Below are 27365 nucleotides of genomic sequence, written 5' to 3' on the forward strand. Positions count from 1 at the left end.
ACCACAGTTACTAACACAGCCCTTTTCCACAGAGGCGCTAGGCATGTTATCACCTTACCTGGCGTAGCAGGAACCTGTGAAAGCCACGTCGGCTGGTAGACATTTTCGAAAATGTCTGAAGGCTGAGTTGGTTGCTGTTTGAATCAGCATTGATGGTGGCCTGCATTTCTGTGCCCTGGACAGGAGGCCTGGCCCTGACCTCAGCCCCGTGGGTGGCGGTAGTGGGGGTGAGCCTCAGTCTGCTTCTTCCTTCCCCTGGGCCCACCAGTTCCCTCTGTGGAAGGCAGAGCCAGGCAGGAGCTCAGACAAGCTTTTCAGGCCCCTGGACAGGTCATGGCTCAGTGCGGTTCCAAAGGAACGGCCCTTCTGGGTACTTAGGAGTAAGGCGGCAGAGTAAAACCCCACCTGGGACGGATGGTACTGCAGCGTGGATCGTGTTCCACGGGTGGGGAGGGGGGTGTCCCTTCATTTCTGCCGACTCTGTGTGGGAAGACAGAGACAGTACAACCAGCAGGTACCAGTGTCGTCTCTGGGGCCGTCTGACCTTGGGGATTGAATGTATCTCCTGTCTGAGCAAATAAAGGTCATTTCTCTTTTCCAAAATCCAGCCTTCACTGGCCTTCTTTACACACCACGTCCCTCCCGGGGCCGTGCGGTTTGGATCCTGCTGTAACGTTCTTTCCATGCAGCCGTGTGCGTGTGTGTCTGGGTGCGAGTGCTGTAGACTAAGGGAAGCCAGCTTGCTTACCACCTCTCCTCTTTAAAGTCACGGATGTCAGACTGGATGAAAGCCAGGCCCCCTTCCTGCTCTAAACACCTGTGAGTCTGTGATTTGCTTTCGAATTGTTTTCTACTCGGTTGTTTGTTTTAACTCAGGTTTACTGTCTCTTACTCATGAAATCAGGCCGAGTTTCATCTCATGCTTGTTCACAGCTGTGAAGTCATTTGATGTATTTGCTTCCTTGAAGTGTTGCGCTAGACCCAGGACCTTGGCTCAAGCCAGCCTGGCTCCCCCTCCACCACAGAAACGAAAGCAGGCCTGGTAATCCTTTGCTGACGGCGTGAACTTTGGTTCTCATCACTTCCATTGCTCAAGCTGCCTCTCGAAAGACATGGAGGCTTATGTTTTTGTCTGAATGTTGATGGGGTGCCCCGGTTGCTGGCAGATAGTACAGTTCTAACTAGCTTTCCCAGCAGACTGACGGCTCAGCTTGTCACACCACATGCGTGTTGAGGAAGTGCGTTGTGCTGGGGTTGAGGGTGGTGAGGAGCGAATCTCCACTCTCTGGATGCCTCCTCCTCCCTCCAGCTCCCTGGGACTGGAGTGGCCGGAGTGGCCATTGCCTCCAGCTCAGAGGAGGGGCCGGTGGAGGCTCTGTCCCTCCGCCTTCCCTGGGAAACAGCTGGGTTCCCGGGGCAGCTCCCTTTCCGCTACGAGGAGCTCATCCCTCTCCTTCCCCTGAGTGTCCTGCGTGCTGGGGGCAGCATCCGACACCCCAGTGCCCCTGCATCTCTGGAGCATCGCACACTGTGCTGTAAATGAGCCTCTACCAAGGGGGAGGGGTGAGAGATGCCCTTTCGTTTGGTTTTGTTTTGATTTGGCTCCTTGTGTAGCTTGCCTGCTTAGCCAGCATCTCCCTGAGTACGCTAATCTACCATCAGGGAAAAAAAAGGCAGTTTTTTTCCAAGACTCAAGCAAGTGAATGGGGATCTAAGGGCAGAACTCGGCTAAGAATTGGGTCTTTCAGTCGTGGAAGTGCAGGGTGTGTTTGCACTGTTAGGAAAGCCGGTTTCCTCCCGGGAAGCTGGCAGCCTCTAGGACATGAGAGTGTTGGATTCTGTGTTAGCAGACGGACAGCAGTAACATCTGGGGTGAATTCAGTGGAAGCCCAAGTTGGTATTCCCCGTTAGCCAAGGCTTATTGTGTTTTCTGGCACAGGAAGAAGTGATTCTTGGGACAAAATAACTCTAATTAGGGATCCTCTTTGCCAAATTCATAGCTTTGCCACACTGCCAAAGGCTGGGGACCGTGTTAAGCTGGAAGAAATGTCTGTTGGTTCTTACACAATCTGAAAAAAAATTTTTAAATGATTATCAATCATGCGGAAAGAAAAATACAAACTTCCTTTTAAAAGCCTGACACACTGATGGGAAACTGAATGGCCTGACTGAGATGGGAGCTTCACTGGCAGTCCACGCCTCCGAGGCAAACGCTCAGAGGGGCGGGTCTGTTTCCTATCCTTCCAAACCGGGGATTCTCAAGTTGGGCTCCCAAGGAACACCGGTACCCGATGAGTTAGATAGACCTGTTCTGTAGCTAAATTTAAATGATGACAGCGTTTAACTCAAACTGTGGCAGGGAGGGAATTCAACAGATAGAATGTTCTCTATTTTGAAATTTTCTTCTGTAAATTTTTCTTACAGCTTTGCTGGCAGCTAATACTTAATCTGAATAGGCCAGTAGCAAACAATGACTCATGTGGGACTTAGAGCCGCTTAAGATGGTCAGCTTCTGTGTTTTCTGGAACATTTTCACGCTTGTCATCTTTGAACAGTAGCCACAGTTATTCTTTTCTCGTTCTTCCTACTTCACTCATAGGCCCTGAATGTTTCTCCATATCCTGCGGTGCATACGCTGTGAAGTAAGAAATCCGTCTTTGACGGTAGTTGTGTCTTGGTGAGAATGAACAACTTTCCCAGCAGCACAGGGAGAGAACCACAAGTCGGAGAGGGGGGGGGGAGAGGGTGCTAGTCACTGATGTGTGGCTCTTGGCTGCAGGACAAGATGCTTAGAGATAACCCAGGAGGTGGCTGCTTTCTGAGGGCCATGCTGAGGGCCCAAGGGACTGGCCGTTAGGAGCTTGGGCCCTGGGGCCAGGCTGGCTCGTTCAAATATTGGCTTCACTGCCCCCAAGCTGTATAAGCTCAAATTTTTTAACCTATTGCAGCCAGTCTCTTTATCTATAAATTTGGAGTAGTTCCTACCTCAGTGTGCAGTTAAGAGAATGAAATGAGTTAATTCATTAAACATGCTAGAACAGTGTGTGCCTCATGCAGGTGCATAATGGGATGGCGGCGGCAGCAGCCGGGGGGAAAGGTGGCTGCGATTATTCAAAACCCTCTTCTTGTCCCGTGAAAGTGTTTCTGTGTTTACCAAAGTGCACCAACTCCTACTGCTCCGGTGTCTTGAGTCTCAGCGGCCACCAGCAAAGGCACCTGCATAGTTGTGTGACCTCAAGAGGTAACCGAATAGACATGTACTTTTTATGGGACAAACACCTTGATAAAGTGCTCGGTTGCATCTATGGCGTGGGCTTCTACCACAGAAATACCTACCACAGAAATACATTTGGAGTAATGGTTCCTGGACGAGCCCGTTCATTCTATTGATAAAGATCCAATATTGGACTGACAGTGCTTTCACTTGGAATTGTCAAGGTCTGCGGGATCAGGCAGAGCTTAGAGTCTTCGAATACTGGTTTCTGATGATCTGGGGAGTCTGTTAGGATCTCCAGGCTGTGGAGAATACCCGGTGGTTTCCATGTAAGCGATGGGGTCAGCGCAGCCACGAACCAGGAGAGCCCAGTACAGCCCTGTTTATCCCAAGTTCCTTTTGTCAAACCCGAATTGTTCACGCTGCAAGGATCTCAGTCCTGTTGCAATGGAGGCCACGCTCCCTCACCCTGACTCTGTGAGCTCAGCAGAGAGGGGTCTTTAAATGCAGATCTGCGTGTATCTCAATGAATCCTAAATCCAAGCTTTTACAATTTCTTGACATGGCTGGTGGCCACGGGAAGGGATAAACGAGTGACTGTAGTCTTAGGCATTTTATTTGGTCTCCAGCCACTTGGTGGGTGGGTAAGACAAGCCATTCATATTTGAAGATTTCACCAAGATTTCGCTAAGATTTCTGAGAGGCATTTTGCCATTCAGAATTTTTTTTCCCTGAAATTATCTTCTTACCCTCTTTGCTTTTTTGGACTAGTTGTGATAGTTTTTGAAATGGTCATGAAATAGCCATTTTTGGCATGTCTCTGACGCAAACGTATCATGATCTCTTATTACCACTGTGTGTGGAGGCAGGGTCAGCGGAGCTGGGGGATGTGCGTGTGAATGAGGTGGGGTTCGTTGAAACTGAATTGACGGATTGTTGGCGTTAAGGCTTACGAATTTATCATTTGTCATTATTTCAGAAAGTAGGGAAAATAATTTTTCTGTCATTTCTGTGCTGTGAGATTAGCTTCCCTGAAGGTGAGTGTTGACACTCAGGAAAACATTTCTGAGATCACCAGAAACTGAACTTGGTGCCTGTGTTCCCAGCTGGTCAGGACAGAATGTCTCAGAGCTGTAGCCAGGGAGCATTTTGATCTCAGGGACCAGCATCACTTGTCCCCTGTCCAGGTGGGCACGTGGGCCCCTAGGTGTCCCATGCAGGGACCCCTGGGAGCTGAGACCCTGGGGACACCCTGTGCCTCTGTCATGCCTTCTACATAAAATCTGCCTTCAGAAAGCTGTCTTTGCAAACCTGTCCCTGCTGTATTTAACAAGAAGTGATCCCGTGATTTCCCATTCCTTCCGACCCATCTCCGGTTTTTGTCTTCCAACAGGCTAACCGGCCTCCTGCCAAGCTCAACCTGTTAACCTGCCAAGTGAAGACCAACCCCGAGGAAAAGAAGTGTTTTGACCTAATTTCACGTGAGTTTATTTCTCAGACGCTCTCCCGCAGAGAGATTATTTTAAACTCTTCTAGGGCATCAACCCCATTTCAAACAGTGCATTTTGAAGAATCAGTTCTCAAAGAGAAATGCCTTTATTTTGGGTGACTGCATGCTTTCCCTTCCCGCTCAGAATTGTCTGCGTGTCGGTCTCTGCAGTGGAGGACTTGACTCCGAGGACAGCCCTGCCCCACTCGTGGGTTTGGTCTTGGCAGTTCTAGGTGGCAGGGCTACAGTCAGGGGGAAGGAAGGGGCCAGCTCCCTTTCAAAGGCCATCACTAGGGATTAGGGCACAAGAGTTCTTTTATAGAGAAAAACTCCAGACCACGCATTTTGGGAAGATGGTGCCGTTGTATCTGCCTCAGTGTCCCCGAGCAGGAGATGGCTGCTCCTTCAGACGTGGGCTGGACTGGACTGCTGCGGGTGGGCGGTGCTTACTGTCAGTGAAGTGCACGCAGCAGACTTGTGCGGGAGTGATTACCGTGTCCGCCTTGCGAGGTGGGGAGATGGAGGCCCACGGTGGTTTCCGAGCTGCGGGAGGATGTTGAGCTGTGTGGTGTGTGGGAAGGGTTTGGGTTTGTTCTGTTCTACAGATTCTAGACGGATCTGTAAAATAAAAATTGACCGTATCCTCTTCCCAGCCCCGGGCCCCACTCAGTCTAGTCAGGCCCACTGGTTCCTTTACCTCCTCCCCAAAGCTCGCTCTCAGATCCTTCACTCATTCAGGACAGTGTGAAATGAGAATTGACCGCAGTTTAAAATGTGATCACGGCTGGGATTATCTACCCTTAGATGGCAATAAAAAGTTACAGTAAAAGGGAGAGAATGGTGCACTCTGATGTCAGCCAGTGGCTGGGGACACTCAGAGAGCTTGAGGCCTTTCCATTTTCTGAAGCAGTAACCCATGAGAAGTAGTGGGTGACCCTCCGGGAGCTGATGGCATGTAGTTAACCAAGCCTGACTGGGTTCTGCATGCGTGGAGGTGGGTGCCAGCCCTCCTTCTTCTGCCCCAGTCACTCCAGCACCCCTTGTGGGGGCCCCCGTTAGAGACCATGTGTGCAGAAGCATTTATTTCATGCTTGTAAACAAGTCCAAAGCATTCCCCAACCTGCACGTTTCAACAGCTGGCCAGGCACAGAGGAGGACCAGCCGGTGGTGAGCTCGCCTAACAGCTGACCGAGCAGGAGTCACCACGTCCCCCAGATGCACGGATGGTGGTTCTGTGTAATCTGGTGACGGGTGTGCGCTCTGGCAAGCGGACGTTTGTCCAGGTTCCGTCAGTGTCCTTTGCTCCAGTGGCCAGTACATAATCCTAATACATAGTACCTGCAGAAAGGGCTCCAGCCTCTGATTCCTGGAAGGACTCACTGAGTCTGATTTGAGGCACTGCTGTCAATTTGCCAGAGTCCGTTGACATCTTTGAAAAAAGCTCTCATCTCTTCTTCTTCCCAATGTCCTCCATTGGGTAGAATGAATCCCTGTCCTACACATGTTTCATTCTCAGCTAGTTTTCAAAAGGTGTTTCTCCCCTCGGAGTGTCTGTGGTGGTGATGCTTTGTGGCAGTGCTCTGTGGGTTTGGGTTGTTACGGAGAAAAGTGAAAGCCAGTCAGACCCACACAGGAGCCATCAGGGAACACGTTGCAGGGCAGGAGAGCCCTGATCTGACGAGCGTCCCAAGAAGGTGGGGGCGTGGGGTCAGGTCTAGCTCTGTCTGACTCCACCGACTGCCCAGGCTGCCGGGACACATGTCGCCTTTGCGCTGTTAAAACATTCGGGTGGTTGGAGAAATAGAAGTCAAGCTGCAGGTGCAGGCAGCGAGATGCTGTTTCAGGTGTGGGTCTCCCAGGCCCCTCGGGCCACCCTGTCCTCCTGGCCCTCACCCTGTGCAGGTATCTGGGGCTTACCAGGGAGCCCAGAAGAGGAACAGACTGACCGCTGGCCTCAGTCATTTCCCCGCGGGATCCTCCTCCACAGTCCTTTCCGCAGGCAGGGGTTCCCCGCTCTGATCAAGCAGCCAGCGGGCCTCGCTTCTCAGGTGGGCCGTCCCTGCGGCAAGGCCAGCCCTTCCGGGACCCTGTCCAACCCTCTTGCCCTCAGATTGACCCCACTGTTTGCAGACTCCAGTCCTGAGCAATTAGCCTCCCCTGGTGGAAGGTGTGGAGAACTTGGAGGTGATCCAGGCCAGTCCCCTGAGTAGGACAGGCCCACCGACAGTCGGTGACTTTCTGGATCCACGCAGAGGGTTTGTGGCCAATTGGATCCAGACCTGGGGCGGAGAAGCAGCCCTTCCCAGGACACTGTCACGTCAGGGCTCTGACCGTCTCTGCCATCTCCTCTTGGTTTTCTTCTCCCTCTAATAGCTGCTAGAAACTGTTCTTGGTTTATAGGCATCTTTAAAGTGTCCATATGAGTGCTTTTTTTATTTGGAAGCTTTCACGGAGAATTTCCCCTGGTTCTCCAGCGTTCACGTGTTAGAACAGAGAATTAGCCACAGGAAATGGGTGACTTTTCTCCCCCACCCTCGCCCCCCTCTTTCTGCTTGATCTACTTGATCTGTGCCTGATCTGGCCATGGAGAGGCTCAGGGAACACTTGGAGGGTTTTAGGGCTGATGTCAGACACAAGCCTCTGGCACAGCCTGCCATGGTCACGGCTCCCTGAGGACTCTGAGATCCACTTAGTGTGCGAAGTGGCTCTGCCTGCACCGCAGCCCCTACCCCGGCCCTCCTCCAGGTGAGCTCTGCACACCAGGTAGAGGTGGGAGCAGGGAGAGCGATCACTCTCTTCCAGGATCTGGTTGCAACACCTCCCAGCGGTTCAGCTCGGCTCAGTCTCATGTTTGGATCCCAGAGAAAACCTGACCCCTCTGCCACTGGGTGTGTTTGTTTTTGCCCCTTCATCTCTCTGGGCCTCAGCCTCCTCCCGGTCAGCTCACCAGGAATTATTCTAAGAACCGAAGTGCTTGCAAGGAGTTCTAAAACCGCGATTAGAAGATGATGTGTTTGCCCATTTTGAGGGGCACAGATGTGAAGTGTGCACCCCAAGAGCAGTCACTGCTTGTCACTGCATCTGGAGACAGTGAATCGTCTCTCTTTTTTTCTGTTTTTTAAATTTAATTTTCTTTTTTACTTTGTTTTTGGACTGATTGTAAACAGAAATTCTGTACCTCCTTCATCCAAGTCCCCCTAATACTGGTATCTTAGCACAGCTTATCCGACACTGTTGAGTACATAGTACCAACCTTAGCTGCAACTGTCAAAATCAGAAATTCACATTGCTGCAAGGCTTGGTGACCACGAATCTTCCCAAGTTTTACCTTTTTCTGTTCTGGGTTTCTCTCCAGGACCCCACATTGCTGCTGCTACTTCATTCTAGTCTCCTACAGTCTGTAGCTGTTCTGTGTCTTTCCTTGTCTTTTATAACCTTGATACTTTTTTTGAAGATGGCTGATCAGTTTTTTGGTCCAGTGTTCCTTGGTTTGGGCTTCTCTGATGCTTTCCCACAATTGGACAGAGATTATGCATTTGGGGCTAAGAATCCCAGAAAGCTTATAAGATACACACCTTAGAAAAGGCCCTTACCATTCAAAAGGCCTTAACAATTACTTTTGGGGGCCAACTCTGTAGCAAGTTAAAAAAAAAAAGCTTTTGAAAGGGTAGTGATGGTTTTCATTGAATAGCTTCGGCTGCATCGCTTTAGACTTGAACCAAGGAGCCAGCTGGCTCTCCGATTTGCATTACAAAGCCACAGTCCCCAGCCTTGTCCCCGTGCCCCCCGTGAAGGACGGGAGGGAGGGCTTGACTGTACACAAATCATTGACCTCCTAGTGAAGTTAGGGCTGTCCCTGAGGTTAATGACAAACCGTGCGGATTACTGTCCAAGCTCACAATCGATGAAACCTCTCTTCCCCGTGCAGATGACAGGACGTACCACTTTCAAGCAGAGGATGAACAGGAGTGTCAAATGTAAGTCATTGGCAGGTGGGACCTTGGGCCTCAGCAGTTGTCCTTGGGATCTAACACAGCGTGACTGTTACTTTTCTAGATGGATGTCTGTGCTGCAGAACAGCAAGGAAGAAGCTTTAAACAATGCCTTTAAGGGCGATGACAATACGGGAGAAAACAACATAGTCCAGGAACTGACAAAGGAGATCATCTCTGAGGTCCAGAGGATGACGGGCAATGACGTGTGTTGTGACTGCGGGGCACCAGGTGACCCAGCCACCCCCACCCTACCCCCGCCAGCTCTAGGACATTTAAATCCTGTTCCGATTCACAGAATCCATTCATTGATTTTCCCTGTCATTTCAGACACAGAGTTCAGTGCAGCCCAGCCTGAGCTCGCCCCATCGCACAAATGCTTACTGAGCTGTGTGCAGACTGCATGGGGGACAGGGTGGGAAGATGCTTGCCTCCAGGCCCTCAGAACAGGGCTGTGTGAAGGGGCACGACAGAGCTGAAACGATTTCAGTGCTTTCTGAGAAATGAAAACAGAGCGCCCAGCGAGGTGAAGTCACGGTCATCCGGTCATTACGTTAGCCCCGGAGGCTGCAGCTCTTTCCGGGGTTTAATCCGCCCTCCTCTGTACAGCTCTGTGGGACACCTGCAGCAGCTTTAAGCCACTGTCTCGTCTGTGACCTGGAAGAGCCACTTACTTTGTTAGATGTCAGTTTTCCTGTCTGGAAAGTGAAGGAGCCAGTTGGGATTGTTCTGGGGGCCCCTTCCAGCTACCACATTCTGTGAAATGAGATGTTTTCTTTCTGTGTTTTGATGAAGCCTACTGGGGCTTCCTTTTTAATGGACCCAGAGTATCTTTATAGATTTTAACACCAGTCATTTGAAAAGTTTAAGGAGTTGACTTATGTTTGTCATTAAGATGGAATGCTATGGGGGCGGGGTCAGGGGAGCTGGAGAGTACTGTTTTCTGAGCATTTGTAAAATGAGAAAGGTTGTGGCGTAGTTAGGATGGTCGTTTACCTTTTCATTCCTCTAATTCTGTGACAATTTCTACTCAAAACAAACACCACAGAAATCGAGTAGAAGTTGAGGAATGCCACGGTGTTTCTGTTTCCCTGGAGGCTGTATTTGGGGATAATTTGAGGAATTACTTCATGGGGTCTTGGACCATTAAAACACGTCTCTGGCAGGAGATGAGGTGATGGCGGGGGTCGTGAATCCTGCTTTTTCTTAGATGAGCACAGTGTAGTGCTTGGACTTTTAAAACACTCTGAGAGAGAAGTCAGAGCTATGACATCTTTGTTTTAAAATGCTAAGACTATGCAGGTGATGTAAAAATGTACACTTGTACCTACCAAAAGCATGACACAGTCGATACAGTAGAAAAGGTCTAGTGAAGTGAAAAATCCCTGGTGCCCAGAATTATTTCCTAACTTGAATAAAACTTTTGTAACTTGAACATTTAAAAAATAACTTCACAATTAACTAGTGACTACAGTTGCAGTATTGACTTGCTATGAGTTTCTGAGGGAACTAGTAATTCTAAAGAGATTTGTACTTCTGGACTGTGATCACATGCCCAAGTGTGTTTTCTTTTGTATTCCCTGTGTTCAGTAAATTCAGCATTCATCTGTCAAGCATTTATTGAGTACCTACTATGTGCTTGGCACATGGTAGGATGCGTCAGTGAGTAAGAAAACAGGCAGTGCATGCAAGGAGGCAGGGCTGCAGTGCAGCTCCACAGCCTCGAGCAAGACCCTTCACCTTTCTGAGCACAGTTGTGAAGACACCTGCCCTGTTCGCCTCCAGGCGCTCTTGCCTGCACTAAATGAGGTATTATATGGAAGCACCTGCAATTTCTGAAGCTCTGACAATTCGAGCTATTACTGCTGCTACCAAACTGCTGAACACAGAACTTCGGCACATCACTTTCAGCATCAGCGTGTAGGGCGTGTTCTCTGTCGGTATTATCAGCATCTTTGGGAACATACAGGCGAGTGCGTGTTAAGACTGTTCCCCATGTAGTACTAGACTGGCAGACGCCGTTCCTCTCGCTTCCCTTGGCTGGTACAACCAGGTTGGTGATGGGAGTGGTCGGTGTCCAAAGACCAGTGGCCACTAGAGGGCGCTGTGTCCCGTTTATTCTTGTGCTCACAGCCCCGTCCCTTGAGAGTCCTTGGTAAGTGAATGGAAGGATGGACAGGTGGAGCCGTAGGAAGGGGAGGGAGGACAGATACGTACATATGTGTGTAACTCCGTGGTAATTGATGAACGAGGGTTCCTACTGCATCTAGGATCAAAACAATGCTCACGATGAATCAAAACTCCATGGTCAGTAACTGTGAGAAAAAATCTGACCCTGGCCCTCTTCTTACCAGCTCCAATCTTCCCTGTTCTCTTTGGCAGACCCTACATGGCTTTCCACCAATCTGGGCATCCTGACCTGCATCGAGTGTTCTGGAATCCACCGAGAGCTGGGGGTTCACTACTCAAGGATGCAGTCCCTGACGTTAGATGTCTTAGGAACATCAGAGCTGCTGGTAAGTCTCAGATCCTTGATTTCAGAGTGAAAACAAATGAGTTGAGAGCTAAGTTTTAATTTTGGCCCTGGAGTCCATTTTGGTTACTTAAAATTCCACTGGGCCGGTAGCTGTTGGTATTTGCCAGGTGAGTCTGGGCAGTGAGAAACTTACTGGCAGCTCCTCCTCCTCAGCTCCTAGCCGGTAAGGGTTGCAAAGCTTCATTCTTTGCAATGAATCAAGTGAAGTAAACTCAAAAAGGGGCATGGAAACTGATGTAAGATTCTGGAACAAGTTGGTGGCAGAGTCCAGCACACTCCAGTCACCAAGTGGTGCGCACGCCCAAGCACGGAGACAGGGAAGGACTCCTCCCTGAGTCATCAGCCGATTTCCTCCAAGTCTGCGGTCACCACCTGGCTCGAGCCTCCGGTATACCCCGCCCCTTATTGTCGCCTTTTCGGGGAGAGATTGGTCTTTGCTTTTTCCTGCCTTTATTTCTAAAAAGTCTCTTATTCTCAGTTCAGTGATAACACGTAAGCCATGCAATGCAGATTGATATTAGGCAATTGCGGCATTTTCTGTGAAGTGGCTTTCAGAGCGTCGAGACCGTGGCCCCATGAGAAGCAAGCACATCACACCTCGGCCGTGCTTTCGGGCCCCTAAAACACGAGCGCTTTGGACGGTTTTCAAAGTCTGTAACTGCTGGTTAGAAAGCAGTGTTTGATATTCTCTCTAGAGGTAGCTGAGCCTTGGACAGTAAATATTAAGTGGATATCGATTGCCACTGATTTTCATGTCAAGAGCAATAGTCTTGACAGAAGATCAGTGGTTGTGGTCAATAGACCTCTCCAGAGGCCGAACAGCTTACGGCTGACTACTCCGGATCCCGCGTGTCTGAACTGGGAATGCACTTAGAACCGTCTCCTCCAATCTTTCCAGTCTCTCCAAGGAATTCCTTCACGGTCTTGAAGGACAAAGCTGGGAGAAACTAGAGTGGATTCTGGTAGCCCAGTTAGCAACCTCCCTGGTTACTTCAAGTTCAGAACTCAGCTGGCCTCAGCAGGATCCAGGCATTACGTCCCTGGTTACACGCTGCGGTTACAGTTAACGTCATCTTCCGTCCAGCCTCCGTCACGGAGCTGTGTGTATACAAGCGGTGTCCTGGGTGACTGATGGTGGTGTAGATTTGAAGTTGTCACTATATTTTCAGAGACGCACAGACTTCTTCTTGGTGAGCACCGGCAAACTGGGGCAGCTACGGTGCTCCCCTACTGGTTTTTCAAAACAGTGGGACGTGTTAAGTGGTGTGTGTGGAAGTGATCGCTGCTGATTGTGGGCGAGGCACTTTGCAGAGAGTTTTATGTGTTTTAGCTCATTCATTCCTCACCCCAGCCCTGTGACGGGGGATGTACTGTGCCCCTGTACAAAGGAGGAACTGAGCTTCGAATGTTTGGCAAGACTAAGGCTATGGAGTTATCAAAGCACCGGATCTGGGCTGGGGGCCTCTTTGATCTGATTTCAGAGCCCACGCTCTTAGCCCTTGAGGAGCCTGGGATGCAAGCTGACCTTTGCGGTGGGTTGTCTCACCCTGTGGGAAGCATTTAAACGCCACTGCTGTCCCTCCTCATCCCCCATCTTCATCCCCAGTGAATGTTCAACAGCCAGCTCTCTGGGAGGGAAAAAAGCCCTGCTTTGTAGTCTGCCCAGTCACGGGACGTAAGTAATCCCACCGTGACCATTTTTGCGCCGCAGTGTGAATTACTGAGCCTGCCGTGGGAAAGAGAGGTTTCCTAGCACGTGTTATGTGGTAAGTTCACCACAAATGCAGTGATCGTAACTTCGAGACGTGGAAAATAGTAAGATGTAGGAAAGTAGGAAGTTATGAGTGCTTATTACTTTGTTTTTAGTGTAATTTATTTGATCATGAGTTTATCTGATGTAATTTTTAATGATGGCTATTTAACAGTTAGCTCGTGTAAGCTGGTAGGAGCCTGATCCCAACACATCTGTTAACAGCTGCTAAATTTCTGTGTCTCAGAAGTTTAACTGTGATCCACGCAAGTCTGTTGCCTCCTGCACAGGGAAGCACCAAGGCAGGTGGAAAGGATGAAGTGGCTCTGACCCCCAGTTCAGATCTTCGTTTCTGTCGCCCGGAGCCTGTCTCTGTATTCTCATAGTTTGACCAGCTCTCAGCCACTCTGGAGAAACCAGGCAGAGGCTGCTCAGTTACTATCTGCAGATATTTCCGAAATCTCATCTCTGCCACAGCTTTAGACTCTCCCTTATCTAAGCCTCTTTTCCTCAGTGGTTATCAGAAAACAAAGGGCAGAGGCCCTCGGCTTGCCCCTGACCTCTGCCTGTCTGGTCCTCCCCTCCCCTCCCCCAGCCCCATCGCTGTGGGCCTGACCACCCCCTGCTCCTCAGCCGTTGGGTAAGGCGGTGGATGGAGAGTGTGTGTTAGTCGTTAGTATCCTTTGTAAATCATGAGAATTTCAAGCCTTCTTAGAGTACCTGGTTATTTTATTTTACTGAGACAGTCAGATGCCTGGACAAAGGATCTCCTGAAGGCTGTGTGTGTGTGTGTGTGTGTGTGTGTGTGTGTAATTACGTCTGGCACGTAGCAAGAGCTATAAAGTATTAGCTATCATTATCATCTCCTCCTCCAAGATGATTTTAACAAAATCCTTCCAGAAAAATGACCCTCATGTCCTGACGTGTGAATCCACAGTGAGGCCCCACCCGGACTGTCTGCTCTGTTTGTGGACCTTTCATGTTCACAGAGCTGTGATGTCCGGCTCTTTGACTGGTTTGTTCCTCACTGTATGTTTTCTTGTGTGGTGGATGTTAATTAGGCTCCTCGTACTCTGTTAAAGAAATAAGAGGGTGAACTGGAAAATAACTTCCCGACGCATCCACGGGCACAGGCTAGGCGGAGCTGCTCTCCAGAGCAGTGTAAGGGCCCGCACCTCAGGGATGTGCTGTGACGGGAGAGGGGCTTCTGAATGGCCCGATGGAGACGGCGGTCCATGAGCAGGAGTTTTCATTTCCTGGCTGGCATTATGTTCTAAATAAACACGCTCACCCCATAAAATGCCGCTCCTGCCCCCCAGCACGTCCTCCCTGTGTACCTCAGGATGAGTCTTTTGCTTAATTCTGAAAATCATTTTCTGCCGTGGGGTTTGCAAACTGTTTTCCCTGATGGTGTGTTGTGGAGATTTCACCATTTCCTTTTTAATTTGTTTTTGTTTCAAAGCATGCTTGATTTCCATGTTAACTGAGTGGATTTCCACAGCACCCGTGAAGGTGGCTGGTTAGCAGTCACCGTTTCTTCCCTTTGCCTGCTTTTAGAATTGCTTCTTATTCAGTGGAAAGACACTGGGGGAATTGACGTATTCATTTGATTAGTTCGTGGAAGCTGTGCCATCTTAACTACTTTAACATGCACCCACTTAATATCCTTAGATTTTAAAGCAAATCTGCTTTCAGAAAACCTCCTGATAGCCTAGATTTTAAAAAGATAAATTTCCTCCTTAACATCGAAGATTATGATTTTAGCTCTGATTTTCAGGTCATGCATAAAACAGCACAGTTGGTCCTAAGGTTCCAGTATCATGTGATCAATTTCACATTATAAGTGAAATTAGTAAAGGAAATTTCAACATTATGGAATTGAATTTGAGTCAGTAACTTAAAAATCTCCCATTGAAAAATAAGGTTAGACCAAAATACTGATTAATTATAAGCACTTGTTCAAGAAGAATTCAGATTCTTTAAAAATTAAATACATTTTTAATTAAATATATTATTTCAGTATACATGCAAAGGCAGAAAAACAGATCATATTTTGTGTATTTTTCTCTGTGACACCTTTGATAGTGACTATTACCTGTTCTCCTGTCTGTCAGTCATCTTACATCAGATGCCCCTAGAAAGCCAATCAATTCTGCCTATTTTTAAAATAAAATCAAGTCTTTAAAAAGCTTTAAAAAAAAAAAAGGGTCAGAAATCCTCAGGAGCACGTACTGTTTTGTGACTTTCTCCTGCCTCCCTTCTCATGAGGCTGTTAACAGGCCTTTCAGTATAAAGTCGAACTGCCCACAGCCAGACCTGGGAGAGGGAGCGTTGGGGGGAGCCGCCCAAAACCCGGGGCTTCCTTACAGACTATACTGCTGCCTCCCTGGGACTGAAATAAGGCCACTCAGGATGCAGAGAGCAGCAGGAAGCGTGGAACCAGCCACCGTTCATTGAGCAACTACTACGCTTCAGGCATTGTTGTAGGTTCTTTGTGTGATACCTAAGCTAAAAGAGAGCTCCATTTAAAAAAATGAGGTCAGAGCCTGTGTTCTCGTCTTTTTTCTTAAACCACAGCCCTGAACTTCTTTTCACCACAAACCCTATCATAAAAAATTGAGCACCAGAACAGACATACACGTAGGTGATATACAGCGATATGTGTACGACTTACTAAGAAGTGTGTTATATACTTCATGAAATATATCAAAAGAAGAATTTTTAAAGACTCGAGTGAAACATCCACGTTCTTCCACCCGCCGCAGAGTATTGTGGAGGCAGCAATGGAGCACTCTGCAGTTTCTTCGCTCTGCCTTCAGAGCCAGGGTCCTGCTCCTTCACGTCCCCGGGGCCTTTGTCATCCATTTGTGTCTTAAAGGCGTGCCTTGCGCTCTAAGCCTTCCAGCCTCCTGGGATCTGAGGGTGTCCTGTAGACAACATCCCATTTCCTACCTGAATTGGGAACCACTTGAGAGATCAGAAGTCTGGTTTGTTGTTGAAAGCAGCCCAGCTGGTGGACCTGGTTCACACATGCGGTGACAGCCGAGCCTCAGACTGGGTCTCGCCCACCCAGGCGGGGGCAGGAGGCGCAGACCACCCTGGTGCTGCGTCTCGGGGGCGCCTTGTTCTTTTCAGCCCCTCTGGTGGGGGAGTCGCTTCTCTCACGTGCCCATTCCTCTCCTCCGGGGGCACAAAGACAGGATTGTCATGGGAACTGGTGTCCCTTCACGTGAAAGCAGGGGACAGGAAGTCCCCCAAACTCTGAACGGTTTCTAGAGAAAATCTAGGTCCTTTCTGGCTCAGCGAACCCTGCGAGGGTAGACGCTCAGGTCTCCAGGAACACTTCTCGTCCCCGTCCTCGGGGCGCTCAGTGCAGTGAGGGAGCCGCGCTCTCAGGATAACCCTGCAAGGCAGGTGTGGGAGTGGTCGTCCCTCCCGACCAGGCCCTGCTCTGCTGGCTTCCCCTCGCAGTCTCCCTTCCTGTAGCGCTCAGTCCAGCCCTCATCACAGAGCCCTTCCTTTCTTTTTCATCACCTCTGTCTCATCGCACCAAGCCCCCGGAGTGGGCCCATGTCCTGTGCCCGGATCCCAGCGCCCCTGAGGGCTCTGTGTGCGTTCCTGGACTGATGGGGGCTGGGCCCGCTCCCCTGAGCAATGCAGCACTTACACGCCTGACTCCCCCGGACCTGCCGTGGCCGATCTGCCTCGGCACAGCCCCCGGTTCCTGGGCCCGTGCCTGGGAGTGGAGGGCATGCGTGTCGGGGCTGTTTAACCAGCCTTCCTGCCGCCGTGGCTCCTGCCCTCCGGGCCTGCCAGGCCCCACATTTTCTCCTCACGACCCTGCAGCCTCCTTCTGCAAATGCTTTTTTTGCTTTTGTTCGTGGTTCCAAAGGGTTCTCTGCAGGCCGAAATATTCACTGGAACTTGATGAAACTGAGAGGCAGCGCATCTCTGCATTGACGGGTGTGACGCACGGATGTGGTGGCTCCCTGGACCAGCTGTCCCTAGTAAACCAGCCAGGCCCAAGCAGAAGGGAAGCAGCTTTCCGATTCCGGGGAATTCTCCTCGCCCCCTCCCCTCTGCCTGCAGACTGGGAGGCTCGCAGGGCGTGCGCTGTGGCGTGTTCTGTCACCCACTTGAGATCACATTGCACTGAAAGAGGGGGCATTAGAGCATGCCTGGCCCTAAACAGGGGCCTTAACACTGAGGCTCAGTCTGGACCTGACATCAGGTCCCCACGAAATCCTGGGGGTGTTGGCTCCGTGGTACGCTGCGTCACCCATGTGGTGTGCCACCCTGACCGTCCGCCCCGTCTCCGGGGAAGCTGCAGTGAGGCAGCCTGGGCTTGTGCCACACAACATTGCCTGGAGGCTGCGAGGCCGAGACAGGACCAAGGCAGAGCTGGTTAGAGCTTGGTGTTTTGGGCCTCCAGAAGCTCTGTTCACTTGCCACGGACAGGGTAGAATTAGGAAGGCTCCTCACCCAGCTGTTAGGCTGTCCTGCGTGTTTCCCCTGTCCTCGGCCTCCCTCACGATCCCCTCACTGCTTCCTGTTACTTGCCACCAGGAAGTTCGGCCTTCTCTGACCCAGATCCCTTTGGCTGTTCCTTCAGCCAGCTCCCCTGGAGAGAAGAGGCAGTTGGGGTGCAGCCTTACCTCCCAGGACATCCCCACATAATCCCCACTCACCCTTTGTCCACTGACTCATTGAGAGTAGAAGCGTCAGAAGGTCACTGCCCCCACGGGATCATTTTCAACATGGAAATGAAAATGTCTGTTCTCTGTGGAGCACTGGGCTATGTGCTCCCTTTCGGTTTCTTTGTTTCGTTCGGCATTGAGTCTGATCTCTGATGGCGCTCCTGGTCGCTCCAGATCCGTGCATCTATGCAGGAGAGCGCCAGGTGCCCCACGCAGGGCAGCCTCAGACAGACGTGACGTTTACGTCTCAGTACCTGCTGCATGAAGCATGTGCCCGTCCTCAGTGAGCGTTAACGAAAACGTGTTCATTTCTGACAAGCCAGAGATTTGCTCAGCACGTGAGGACCTTATGTTGGAACAGGTACATTCTTAGTGCGTTAGTTTAGTGAACGTTTTCATCTGAGTTACCCCATTTTCCCATTGTTACAACCTGGCAATGCAGGTATCATCCCCATTTTACTATTAACAAGTCGAAGCTCAGGTAAACTGACTTGCTTGTGGTCACAGAGCCGGTAAATAAAACCATGATTTGAACCCACATTTTGATTTCCTGGCCCAGCACCCTCTACACTGGGTGAGCCCCCCTTTTGCAGGTGTAGGTAAAGGGTGTTAGATCTCTGAGTTTCAGCTGGATCTCCGGGGTTCTGAGGGTGAGTTGCGGGGAGAGGATGGAAACTTGAATTGGGCCAAGTTTCTGCTCTGCCCTGCAGGTCCTCGTGCAGGGAACGCTTTATAAGAACACTCCCCTGTAACAGGCACACTGCTGCTTCTCTGGTTTTATGGGTACCTTTGGGGTTTGGGTTTTGTCCAACTTCATTAAAGGCAAACCACTTTATTGTTCTATTTCTTAGTGGCCATTAAATAAATCATCAGATGTGCAAGTGCTGTGTAGCAGTGGAAGGTATTATTAATAATTGAGCACCCTGAAATGGACTTTTGTTTCCGCAGCTTGCCAAGAATATTGGGAACGCAGGCTTTAATGAGATTATGGAGGGCTGCCTTCCAGCCGAGGACTCGGTCAAACCCAACCCGGGCAGCGACATGTAAGTACAGGGCTGGCTGTGCTGGCATACTGATCAAAGGTTGGCCTGGTACCTGGGCCCCCACAGGCAGGGGAATAGCAGGTGTGGGTGCGTCTATTGTTGCTCCTTGAGGGAGGAAATCAGCCTAAGGTGTTTTTTCTTAAGTCACTTGAACCTTTTTATGTGTCCAAAGTGAAATTTGGTGTGGCGGTTTTCCTTAGAAGTCGCAGGAAAGGAGGTTGGCAGATCTTGTGAGCGTCGCCCTCTGCTGGTGGTGTGTGGGTGCACCCTCGCCTTTCTGCCTTGGGGGGGGTCGTCACTCACTCTCCCCGCCCGCCCCCACCCCTGCCTCTGAGAGGTTAGTTCTCACAGAGACAGGATTATGTCTCCTTGTCTTTCCCAATGCCCTTGCAAATGTGTGTTGTTTCCTTCGAAGAAAATTTCTGTTTTTGCTTTAGTGTTGACACAAAACGTGATTAAGCTTTTGTGCCTCATTGTGCATCTAGCTGGCCCTGGAGGCAGCGCTGACAAGAGGAGGATTTTCTGCCTGTCTTATCACACAAAGCATAAATCACCCCAAGCACCCTAGTCCTTGAGAGAGGCGGATGGGAGACCAGCTGGTCAGGGCAGTGCCTGGCCTGCCCCCTGGAGACCCCAGCCCTTTTCAGGGTGGGTGGCCTGTCTCTGCATGAGGGCTGGGTGGTAGGATGTCAAGGGGACAGCCTTTCCCTTGCAAATGGCCTGAGGTTGAGCTGCTGGCACAGCTTTTTCTGGACAGGGTGCAGCGGCTTGGAGAGTGTTACAAACGTGTAGGTCCAGCCTTTTGCAAAAGCAGAGAATGCAGATTTCTGTAACCATTGTGTGGGAGCATCTTTGGAAGAGGAAGTTGCAGGATCTTGTTCTTGCACGCTGGGGTGAGGTGACTTAATACGGTAAGGGCGCTCCGACAAACTAATGGAAGGAACGAGTACCCTGTCCATTACACACCCTCACAGGTGTCAGCGTCCGCGGCGAGGACTGGTTGGTGTTGCATTAGAGTCAGTTCATGGTTGAGTCCTGGAGCAGAGGTCTGTGGTGTGGTGTTTCCTTGAGACTGGATGAGGTGTGGATACCAGGTACAGGGCTTACAGTTACCATCCTCTTCTGATGAAGATCTAAGTTCCAAATCTGTCTCTTAAACCAGACCTGGAGAGGCATTACAGGACACAGAAAGTCGCATCTTTACTTGATCGTGGGGGCTGGGCAGGCTCGTCAACTTCCCCGAGCCCTTTTCCTCTAATAGAAACAGAAGTACAGCCGCCCCGCCTCAGAGTTGCTGGGATGCACGTCAGGGGTGAGGAGGTCCGCATCCCATATTTGGTTGGCAGTAGCAGCCCTGCTTCCTCACCATGGGCGACAGGGCAGCACACACGCCCTGCGCTGATTCCACACACCCTGGAAAATTAGGGTCCTCCCAAGTCAGGCTTCAGCTGGAGAGTTACCCGGGGGTGAGCTGACTCACGAGAAGGTCTGTTTAGGATGGGAAATGTCATGGTCCACTGTGATACTTACTGTCTGATGGACACCTGGTCTCCCAGTGAGGGGACGGGTCTCCCGAAATGCTCTAATATTGATCAGCTTTGTAGCTGATGATAACGAATTTCTTCCAAGTACCAGGGATACTTTGTAAAAGCAGAGAATTGGTTTATTCTGGGGCTAGATGATTCTAAAAAATGAATACTGTCTGCTTGGGGCTTTTCAATACACATGTTCCATCTGCATTGAGGCCCCTCCCCCAAACCTTGTCACAAACGAAAAGGATGTTTACTCCTCTCCTTTTTTTTCCAAATGAGGGCAGATGGCCAGTGTGAAGGCAGCGTGCCCCCTGCCTTGATACCTCCTCAGGTGAAATTAGTCACTGGGCTCCTCTGCTCCTGTAGCATTTAGCTCTATTTTAAAACATTTCTTCCCATTTTATATTACACCTAGGTATTTACATATGTTTTTCTAATGAATTGTATCGTACTGGTTTTTTGTATTTCCCACCATAATATGTTATTTGTGGTGGGAAATACGTATGTAATGAATCAACAAGTCCAAGGTGAAGTCAGCTCTGTGGCTGAATAAGCTACTGTTTTACTTCCAGATTAAAAGGCGGATACTGCTCTGGCTTTATCTCAGAACAGCACACCATCTGCAGATGAATCTGTTGAAAGGGAAGCCAGAGACCGTCTGGTGGCCTGTGAATCCCCAGATGGGTTTGGGGGTTGCTGAGAGATATAAATAGGCGGGAAGCAGGGAGCAGCCAGATTTGCGTCTGCTTACAGAGGTCGGAACTGTTCTTCTGGGATTCAGGGCCCTCAAGCATGCCCTGTCCTTTGCAAGTATAAGGTGCCCCTGTTTCTGAACACATGCCAAATGCATTGTTACATTCAATTCATTGCTTTTCTCCAAAAGCCTTAGCCTTTCCCAAAAAAGGCGGGCAAAAGGGAAATCACACTGGTGGAGTGAACTTCCATGGGGCGTGGTGTTGCCTAAAGCAGATCTGGACTTGTGCTTGTGTAGGGATGACCTTCAGGCCACAGGGCCCCAGAGCCCTGGGCAAGCAATGCTACACTAAAAAGTAAGTGAAGGGTCCAGTTTCTCTCTTGCTCCTTCCTGGGGAGTTCACCCTGTGACCGCCCCACAGTAATTACTGAAACGGCCTAAACCCTGCTGCCCGTCATGAGAGCCCCGTACGGTTTCATTAGGCAGCCTGTCAGTTACCAAGCCTGACAGTCCCCAGGAGCAGCCTGCACTCCACGCTGTGCCTGGAGCCCCGCGAGGAGAGCTCAGCCCAGCAAAGCAGGGCCACCCTCAGAGCTGGCCAGCTGCCGGAGGGGACGGTTGAATGTTGACAGCACTGTTATGAGGATCAGATGAGGTGGCACATCTCCACTCGCCCACAAACCCACAAGAACTGTCCGTGTGTGCAGAGCCGGGGAAAGTCCATCTGCACAGTTCACGCGGGTCTGAGTTTTATAAACACCCAGGCGGTAGATCTGTTAGGCAAGGTAGGCAGTAGTGGTGTTTGCCACCCCTGGGGGCGCGGGCTTGACCTGCCCGCCCCTGAACCCCGGTGGGCTGCAGCCTGCGTGGGTTGACGTGAGGGCTTGGGTGGTAGGAGCAGGTGCGATGGGTGCAGCTCTGGCAGCCGCGGTGGGGCGGTGAGGTAGTGAGCGGTGCCTCAGCCGAGAAGAGCTGGCCGGGTCCCCTCCACCTGGGCCACCTCCTGCCCCTCTTCATTCCGTGCTGCTGCAATAATCACAGCCGGTGTTTCCAAAACCCTGGGCTAAATGCTTAAATACATCATCTCGTGTAATCCTGCAAAGCCCTGCAAGCAGGTGTCCTCACGACAAGAGGTGTAGTAGCTGGACTGAAGTCACCCAGAGGGGGAGCGAGGAGCTGGGGTGAGACCTAGCCATGTGACTGAGAGCCAGGCCTGAGGACCGCGCTCTGAGCTGACCACCAGCCTAGGGGGTGGTGGTGGGGAATTCAAGCCCCTCCTTTGCGTTCACCCTCCCCTTTCTGACCTTGTGACGTTTCAGAGCACTTTGTACTTTCTGGAAGAAGGGGACGGGAGAACTCTGGGATCCATCCTATCATGTCATTCTCTCTACATCTCTGGTAGAGCCATCAGCTCAAATTAAGATTTTGTGTTTGGAATCTGGTTTTCCCTGACATTCTTTTTTTAACAACTTTTTCAAAATCAATTCACATACTATCCAATCCACCCAATAAAGATATAGCTCACTGGCTTTTAGTATATTCCCAGCTGTGCACCCGTCACCATAGTCAAGTTTAGGATATTTTCATCACCCCAAGATGAAACCCTGTACCCGTTAACCACCCCCCAGCTCCGTCCCCTCACTCCCCCAGCCCTGGGCAGCTGCTCGTCTGCTTTGTCTCTCCAGCTTTGCCTGCTCCGGGCATTTCACATAAACGCAAGCACACGTGTGCTCCTTAGTGTTTGGCTCCTTCCGTTCAGCATAACGTTTTCAAGGTCCATCCACCTTGCAGGCGGTGTCAAGGCTCCATTCCTTTTTGTGGCTGGACGCATTCCGTTGTATGGACACCATGTTGTGTTTATCTGCTGATCGGCTGGTGGGTACTGGGTTTTGGGGGGGTTGTATTTGTTTTTGAGTTGAGTTGTAGGCAGTTTAGTTCCTGGTGTTTGCTGGGTTGTTCTTTGAAACTCATGCCTTGTCATGAGCAGCATTTACTGCCCCTCAGAAGTCGTGTTGGTTTTTTATTGTTGCCGTTGCTGTTTGTTGAATTTCCGTGGAATAAAAGGCAGAGTCCTCCAGGCCAGGAGCTGCTCTTCTCCTTGCTCCCTGTCTTCCCAGTTCATCAGTACTTTCCCAGGTCCTAAGGACCTGCTGTGAGCTCAGAAACACGTCAGCTCTTGGGCTTCTCACGGTCCCTGAGGGTGTAGGTGCATATTCTCACAGATAAGAAGACTTGAGGCCTGAAGAGACTGCATCCTCCCCCAGGGTCGCACGTCACTCTGCGGTGGGGGTGGGATTTGAGCCCGGGCTGCTTTGGGTCCCTTGGAATGGCTGCCACTTCAAGCTCCTTGGAGAGGTGGGGTCTGCAAACGCAATGCCGTGTGAAGGCCAGGAAACAGACCACGAAGACAGGCAGGCAGCTCGTTTGGTTCATGGGCCTGTGGTGAGCCTGTCTGCCAGGCACGGTACCCACAAACAAGAGGACAGTCTTCCCCTCAAAACTGAGGACAAAATTTGTTTTCATCTCTCTGCCTTCCTTGGTACCAGCTTCATCCTGTGTCTGGCTTCTTTGTAGTCAGGAATAACTACTGTCCTTGAGGCCATGGAGAGAGAGAAATAATTTACCATACAGAGGGAGAATCTCTTCTTAGCAGTCATAGCCAAAGTGTTGATTTTCTTTCTGGTTGGACTGGCCGGTCACATGCCCTGTCCTGAATCAGCCGGAGGTTTCTAGCCCCTCGACCTGGCCCCTTGGCCTTACACCTGGGCCCTGATGCCACTTGTCTTGGCACCTGGAGGGTTTCCAGCCTCTTGAAAGGACAGGAGGCGGCAGAGTGACTGCAGGTGCTGCGGGGGAGCTGTGGGGCGCCTGCTTCCCGCCTCACGCTTTCCTGTTGGTGCTTCTTATTACAAGGAGAGTGGGGCAGGGTTTTTTTTAAAGTAGTTATAGATGAATAGACATTCTGAGTATGCTTGAATAGAGGCCCTTAATCATTCACAAGGCAACTGTGTGATTTCAGGAACGCAAGAAAGGACTACATCACTGCCAAGTACATTGAGAGGAAATACGCAAGGAAAAAACACGCGGATAACGCAGCAAAGCTTCACAGCCTTTGTGAGGCCGTCAAAACAAGGGATATTTTTGGATTACTCCAAGCGTACGCTGATGGTGTGGATCTCACAGAAAAAATCCCACTGGCCAACGGACATGTAAGAAGAGACGTGAAAAAGTAAAAGGGCGGGGGGGCTTGGAGAGGCAAGGCAGTGTTACCGGAAATGCTGAGTAGTGTTATTTCCCTGAAAGATGGCAGTGAGCTCTGGGGAAGAAATTAGGGCTGATTCTTAGACCAAAAATGGATGGCAGCTCTGGGAAGAAGCCATCCATGGGGGAAGGGAGCGTCTTCTCAGAGGCCCACGCCCTGGAGAGAAGCCCTGTCTGCCGAGGGCAGCACGAGCACCTCCCGGGCCTGTGGGGAGCTGGCAGCCAAGCCTCAGCTGCAGCTCCCGAGGCCACGCCGGGAAGGAGACTCAGATTGGGCCTGGTGCACAGCTGCCCTCCTCGCCCTCCTCCCTGGGGGAGCTTTGCTGAGAAGGTGGGGTCTCACGGGCAGGGCCGGTCCGCAGGAAATCCCTGGTGTCACGGCCCATGCGTGTTCTCATTCTCTTCCCCGGGTGCGCTCGTGGACGCACATAGGGCCGGTGTCACCCTTAGCAGCTGAGCACGCTGTGTGGAGCCTCAGTGTTCAGTGATGGAGACTAAGTCGAGGAACCCCAGCCGTGGCGCCCAGGGCCAAGCATGCTCCACTCCAAGCAGTACTGTGGGGGCACGAGGGCTGGCCCGGGCTGGCAAGCAGGCAGGGCAGGTCCGGGCGGAGGGCCTCTCTCTGCCCCGTGCCCCCTGCTCTGTGGGTCTTTCCTCGGCCTCCAGCCCTCTCACCCACCCACCCGAAACAGCCCTTGTTTTGTCTCTTCTCCCCCGCCTGCCAAAACTTAGTTTCAGAAAAGGCAGTGGCGGTCCTCTCCTCCCTCGTGTGAGTTGCAGACAGGCCAGGTGTTAGCGCTGATGGCCTTGGATACTGTAAAATACAGAATGAGAACCTTTAACTTGTAGTAAAAATGTACATTTATATTTATCCAGGGAGCAGGTAAGAGGCCCGGGGAACCTTCCTGGAGTCTGAACGGAGACCACTGTGTACAGGCAGCACCTCTTGTTGCTGATTCAGGGACAGAAAGAGTGGGGAACTTTGCGACGAACTTTGCAGATTCCTAAGGGCAGAGTTTGCCATGGAGATTAAAGGGGGCCCCGGGTATCTTAGAGATGCGTTTTTTGAAGGAAAGACTTAAGAGACTTTTGGAAGAAGACTTTTCAAATACACGATTTCACTCATGTCGGACACAAAACTGAGTGCCCCCCTTGGAATTCTGGAATGTTTCTGTTTGGTCTTCAGGAGCCGGATGAAACTGCCCTCCATCTTGCCGTCAGATCCGTGGACCGGACTTCTCTTCACATTGTGGACTTTTTAGTTCAGAACAGGTAGGTGTGCTGAAATTAGGGGAGGTGTTTGATTTTGTCCCCTTAGTGTTCCTGAGGAGGGAACCAGGGGCTGCCTCACTGCTTCCGTCTTGCGGCCAAGGTGCCGGAATTGCCCCAGGTTGGATATGAATTACGGGACAAGAAAAGCGCTGCTAGGTGTGGGGTGTTCAGTGCAGTCCTGAGGAAGTCCTGGGGTCTGAGAAGGGAGACCCGTCCTGGGATCCGCGGTATCCGGCTTCTAGCGTCTTGGACTCAGTGAGATGCCACGTCGATAGGTCTGCTAAATTCTCAGCCCCTAGAAAGTGGCCCCTGTCTGTGGCCCCCGCAACTACCCTGTGCACAGGCCCTGGGCTTGTCCTGTGAGGTGAGTGTCCCACGGGATCCAGGCAGGGCCCCCGGAGCAGAGGGAGGGAAGGGAGGGAAGCAAAGATCTGAGCTGTAGCTGCTGGCAGGGCCGAGGCTGTAAATCACACTGGGCTGTGGGCGTTTTGCTTGGTTGGAGAAGCTGTAATTTTAATTAGAAGTTGCCTTTAGAGAAGACATGCGGGGGCAGTGTCCTCCGGCCCCAGTAGTCCCATTTGGTACGTTTGGCTTCACTTGGGTATGGTGCCTGCCTGGTGCAGAAGGCCAGTCACGAAGATCCATTGAGGTGTATCTTGGCGCCCTAATCAGGTTTTTGGGGTGGGGGGGTGGCTGGAGAGGGGAGGTACTGGTTAAAAGCCATGGAGATTGCTCCAGATGGAATGGAAGATTCCAAAGTGCAAAACAAGGGAGTCTTCTGCACTTGGTGTCTTCTGCCTTTCCCTCCCATTCCTGGGGGGGGTGGTGAAGATGTGGACAGAGGGAGAGGAGCCTGGGAGGCAGTCGGCTCCTTCCTCAGGAGCCGAAAGTTCACTGGACATCTGAGGGCAGCTGCTCAGACCACCCTGTCCCCTGGTGGAGCCTGAGTGCCTGCCCAGCGCCTGGAGTGTGGCAGGGGCTCAGTGACTCCTGAGTGGTGCTGTCCCCCTCTGTGCAACTTCTCAGACAGGAGAAGGGACATCCTGGTTTCTTTTCTAACAGATGGAAGCAAGAGTAGAGGACAAATCAGAAAGGAGGCTCCTTTTTACACTGAAAAGTTAGTTGCTTTTAAAAAAAGGAAACATAGCTGGTTTCCTCCTTATGAGAGCAATGGGTGTCACCTGATGGTCACTCTGGTGTCCCCTCGTGCTGTCCATCCCCAGAACGTGACGGTGGCCGCAGTCCCAGGGCTGCCTCCACCAGTGGCTTGAGTGGCTTGTCTTGGGATCACCTGGTCTTGTTTTGTGTTGGAAGAACCTTTGTCTCCTCGTGGTTCCCTCTCAGCCTGTTTTCAGGGCAGTCCAGGGCAAGCCAGCTCAGAGGAGCCCAGGGACTCTGAACTTTCAACTTTGAACCCTCCGTGACTCTGATCGCTTGCTGCCTCTCCTTCTCACGTGCCCAGTGCCCTGCCTGGGCATCCCTAGTCCTCTGGCCTGTGGCTCACTGTTCCTTTCTGTGTCTGCGCTAGTGGGAACCTGGACAAGCAGACGGGGAAGGGCAGCACAGCCCTGCACTACTGCTGCCTGACCGACAGCGCCGAGTGCCTCAAGCTGCTGCTGCGGGGGAAGGCCTCCATCGGGATCGGTGAGCCGCCTGCTCCTCTCCTGCTGGTCCCATGCCGCTGGTGGGAAGGGCCCAGGCCCTGGGCTCTGTGCAGAGTTGGGTAGTCAGTCCTGCCCAGCAAGGAGAGGGGCCTGTTCTGCAAGGCTGCTGCGGTCTCACCTATCTGCGGTCTCCTCCGCTGTTCCGCAGACTTGCCGTCACGTGCAGGCAGGCGTTCTCTGGGTTCTGAGAGGCAGCCGTCGCAGGTGCCCAGGTGGATCAG

At 51.2% G+C, this 27365-nt stretch overlaps 1 protein-coding gene across 4 annotated transcripts in view; it reads left to right on the forward strand.

Moving 5' to 3' along the window:
• ASAP2 (ArfGAP with SH3 domain, ankyrin repeat and PH domain 2) overlaps nt 1–27365 on the forward strand; it is a 148608-nt gene that overhangs the window by 102366 nt on the left and 18877 nt on the right. For all 4 annotated transcript variants that reach the window (XM_074341634.1, XM_074341632.1, XM_074341631.1 and 1 more), the window contains exons 12-19: nt 4608–4695; nt 8632–8680; nt 8760–8926; nt 11078–11211; nt 18627–18721; nt 23967–24156; nt 25395–25480; nt 27009–27124. In XM_074341634.1, the coding sequence (XP_074197735.1) occupies nt 4608–4695; nt 8632–8680; nt 8760–8926; nt 11078–11211; nt 18627–18721; nt 23967–24156; nt 25395–25480; nt 27009–27124 (925 nt within the window). The remainder of the gene's footprint in view (nt 1–4607; nt 4696–8631; nt 8681–8759; nt 8927–11077; nt 11212–18626; nt 18722–23966; nt 24157–25394; nt 25481–27008; nt 27125–27365) is intronic.

The sequence above is a fragment of the Camelus bactrianus genome, chromosome 15 (assembly GCF_048773025.1).
Source record: "Camelus bactrianus isolate YW-2024 breed Bactrian camel chromosome 15, ASM4877302v1, whole genome shotgun sequence".
Lineage (NCBI taxonomy): Eukaryota > Metazoa > Chordata > Mammalia > Artiodactyla > Camelidae > Camelus > Camelus bactrianus.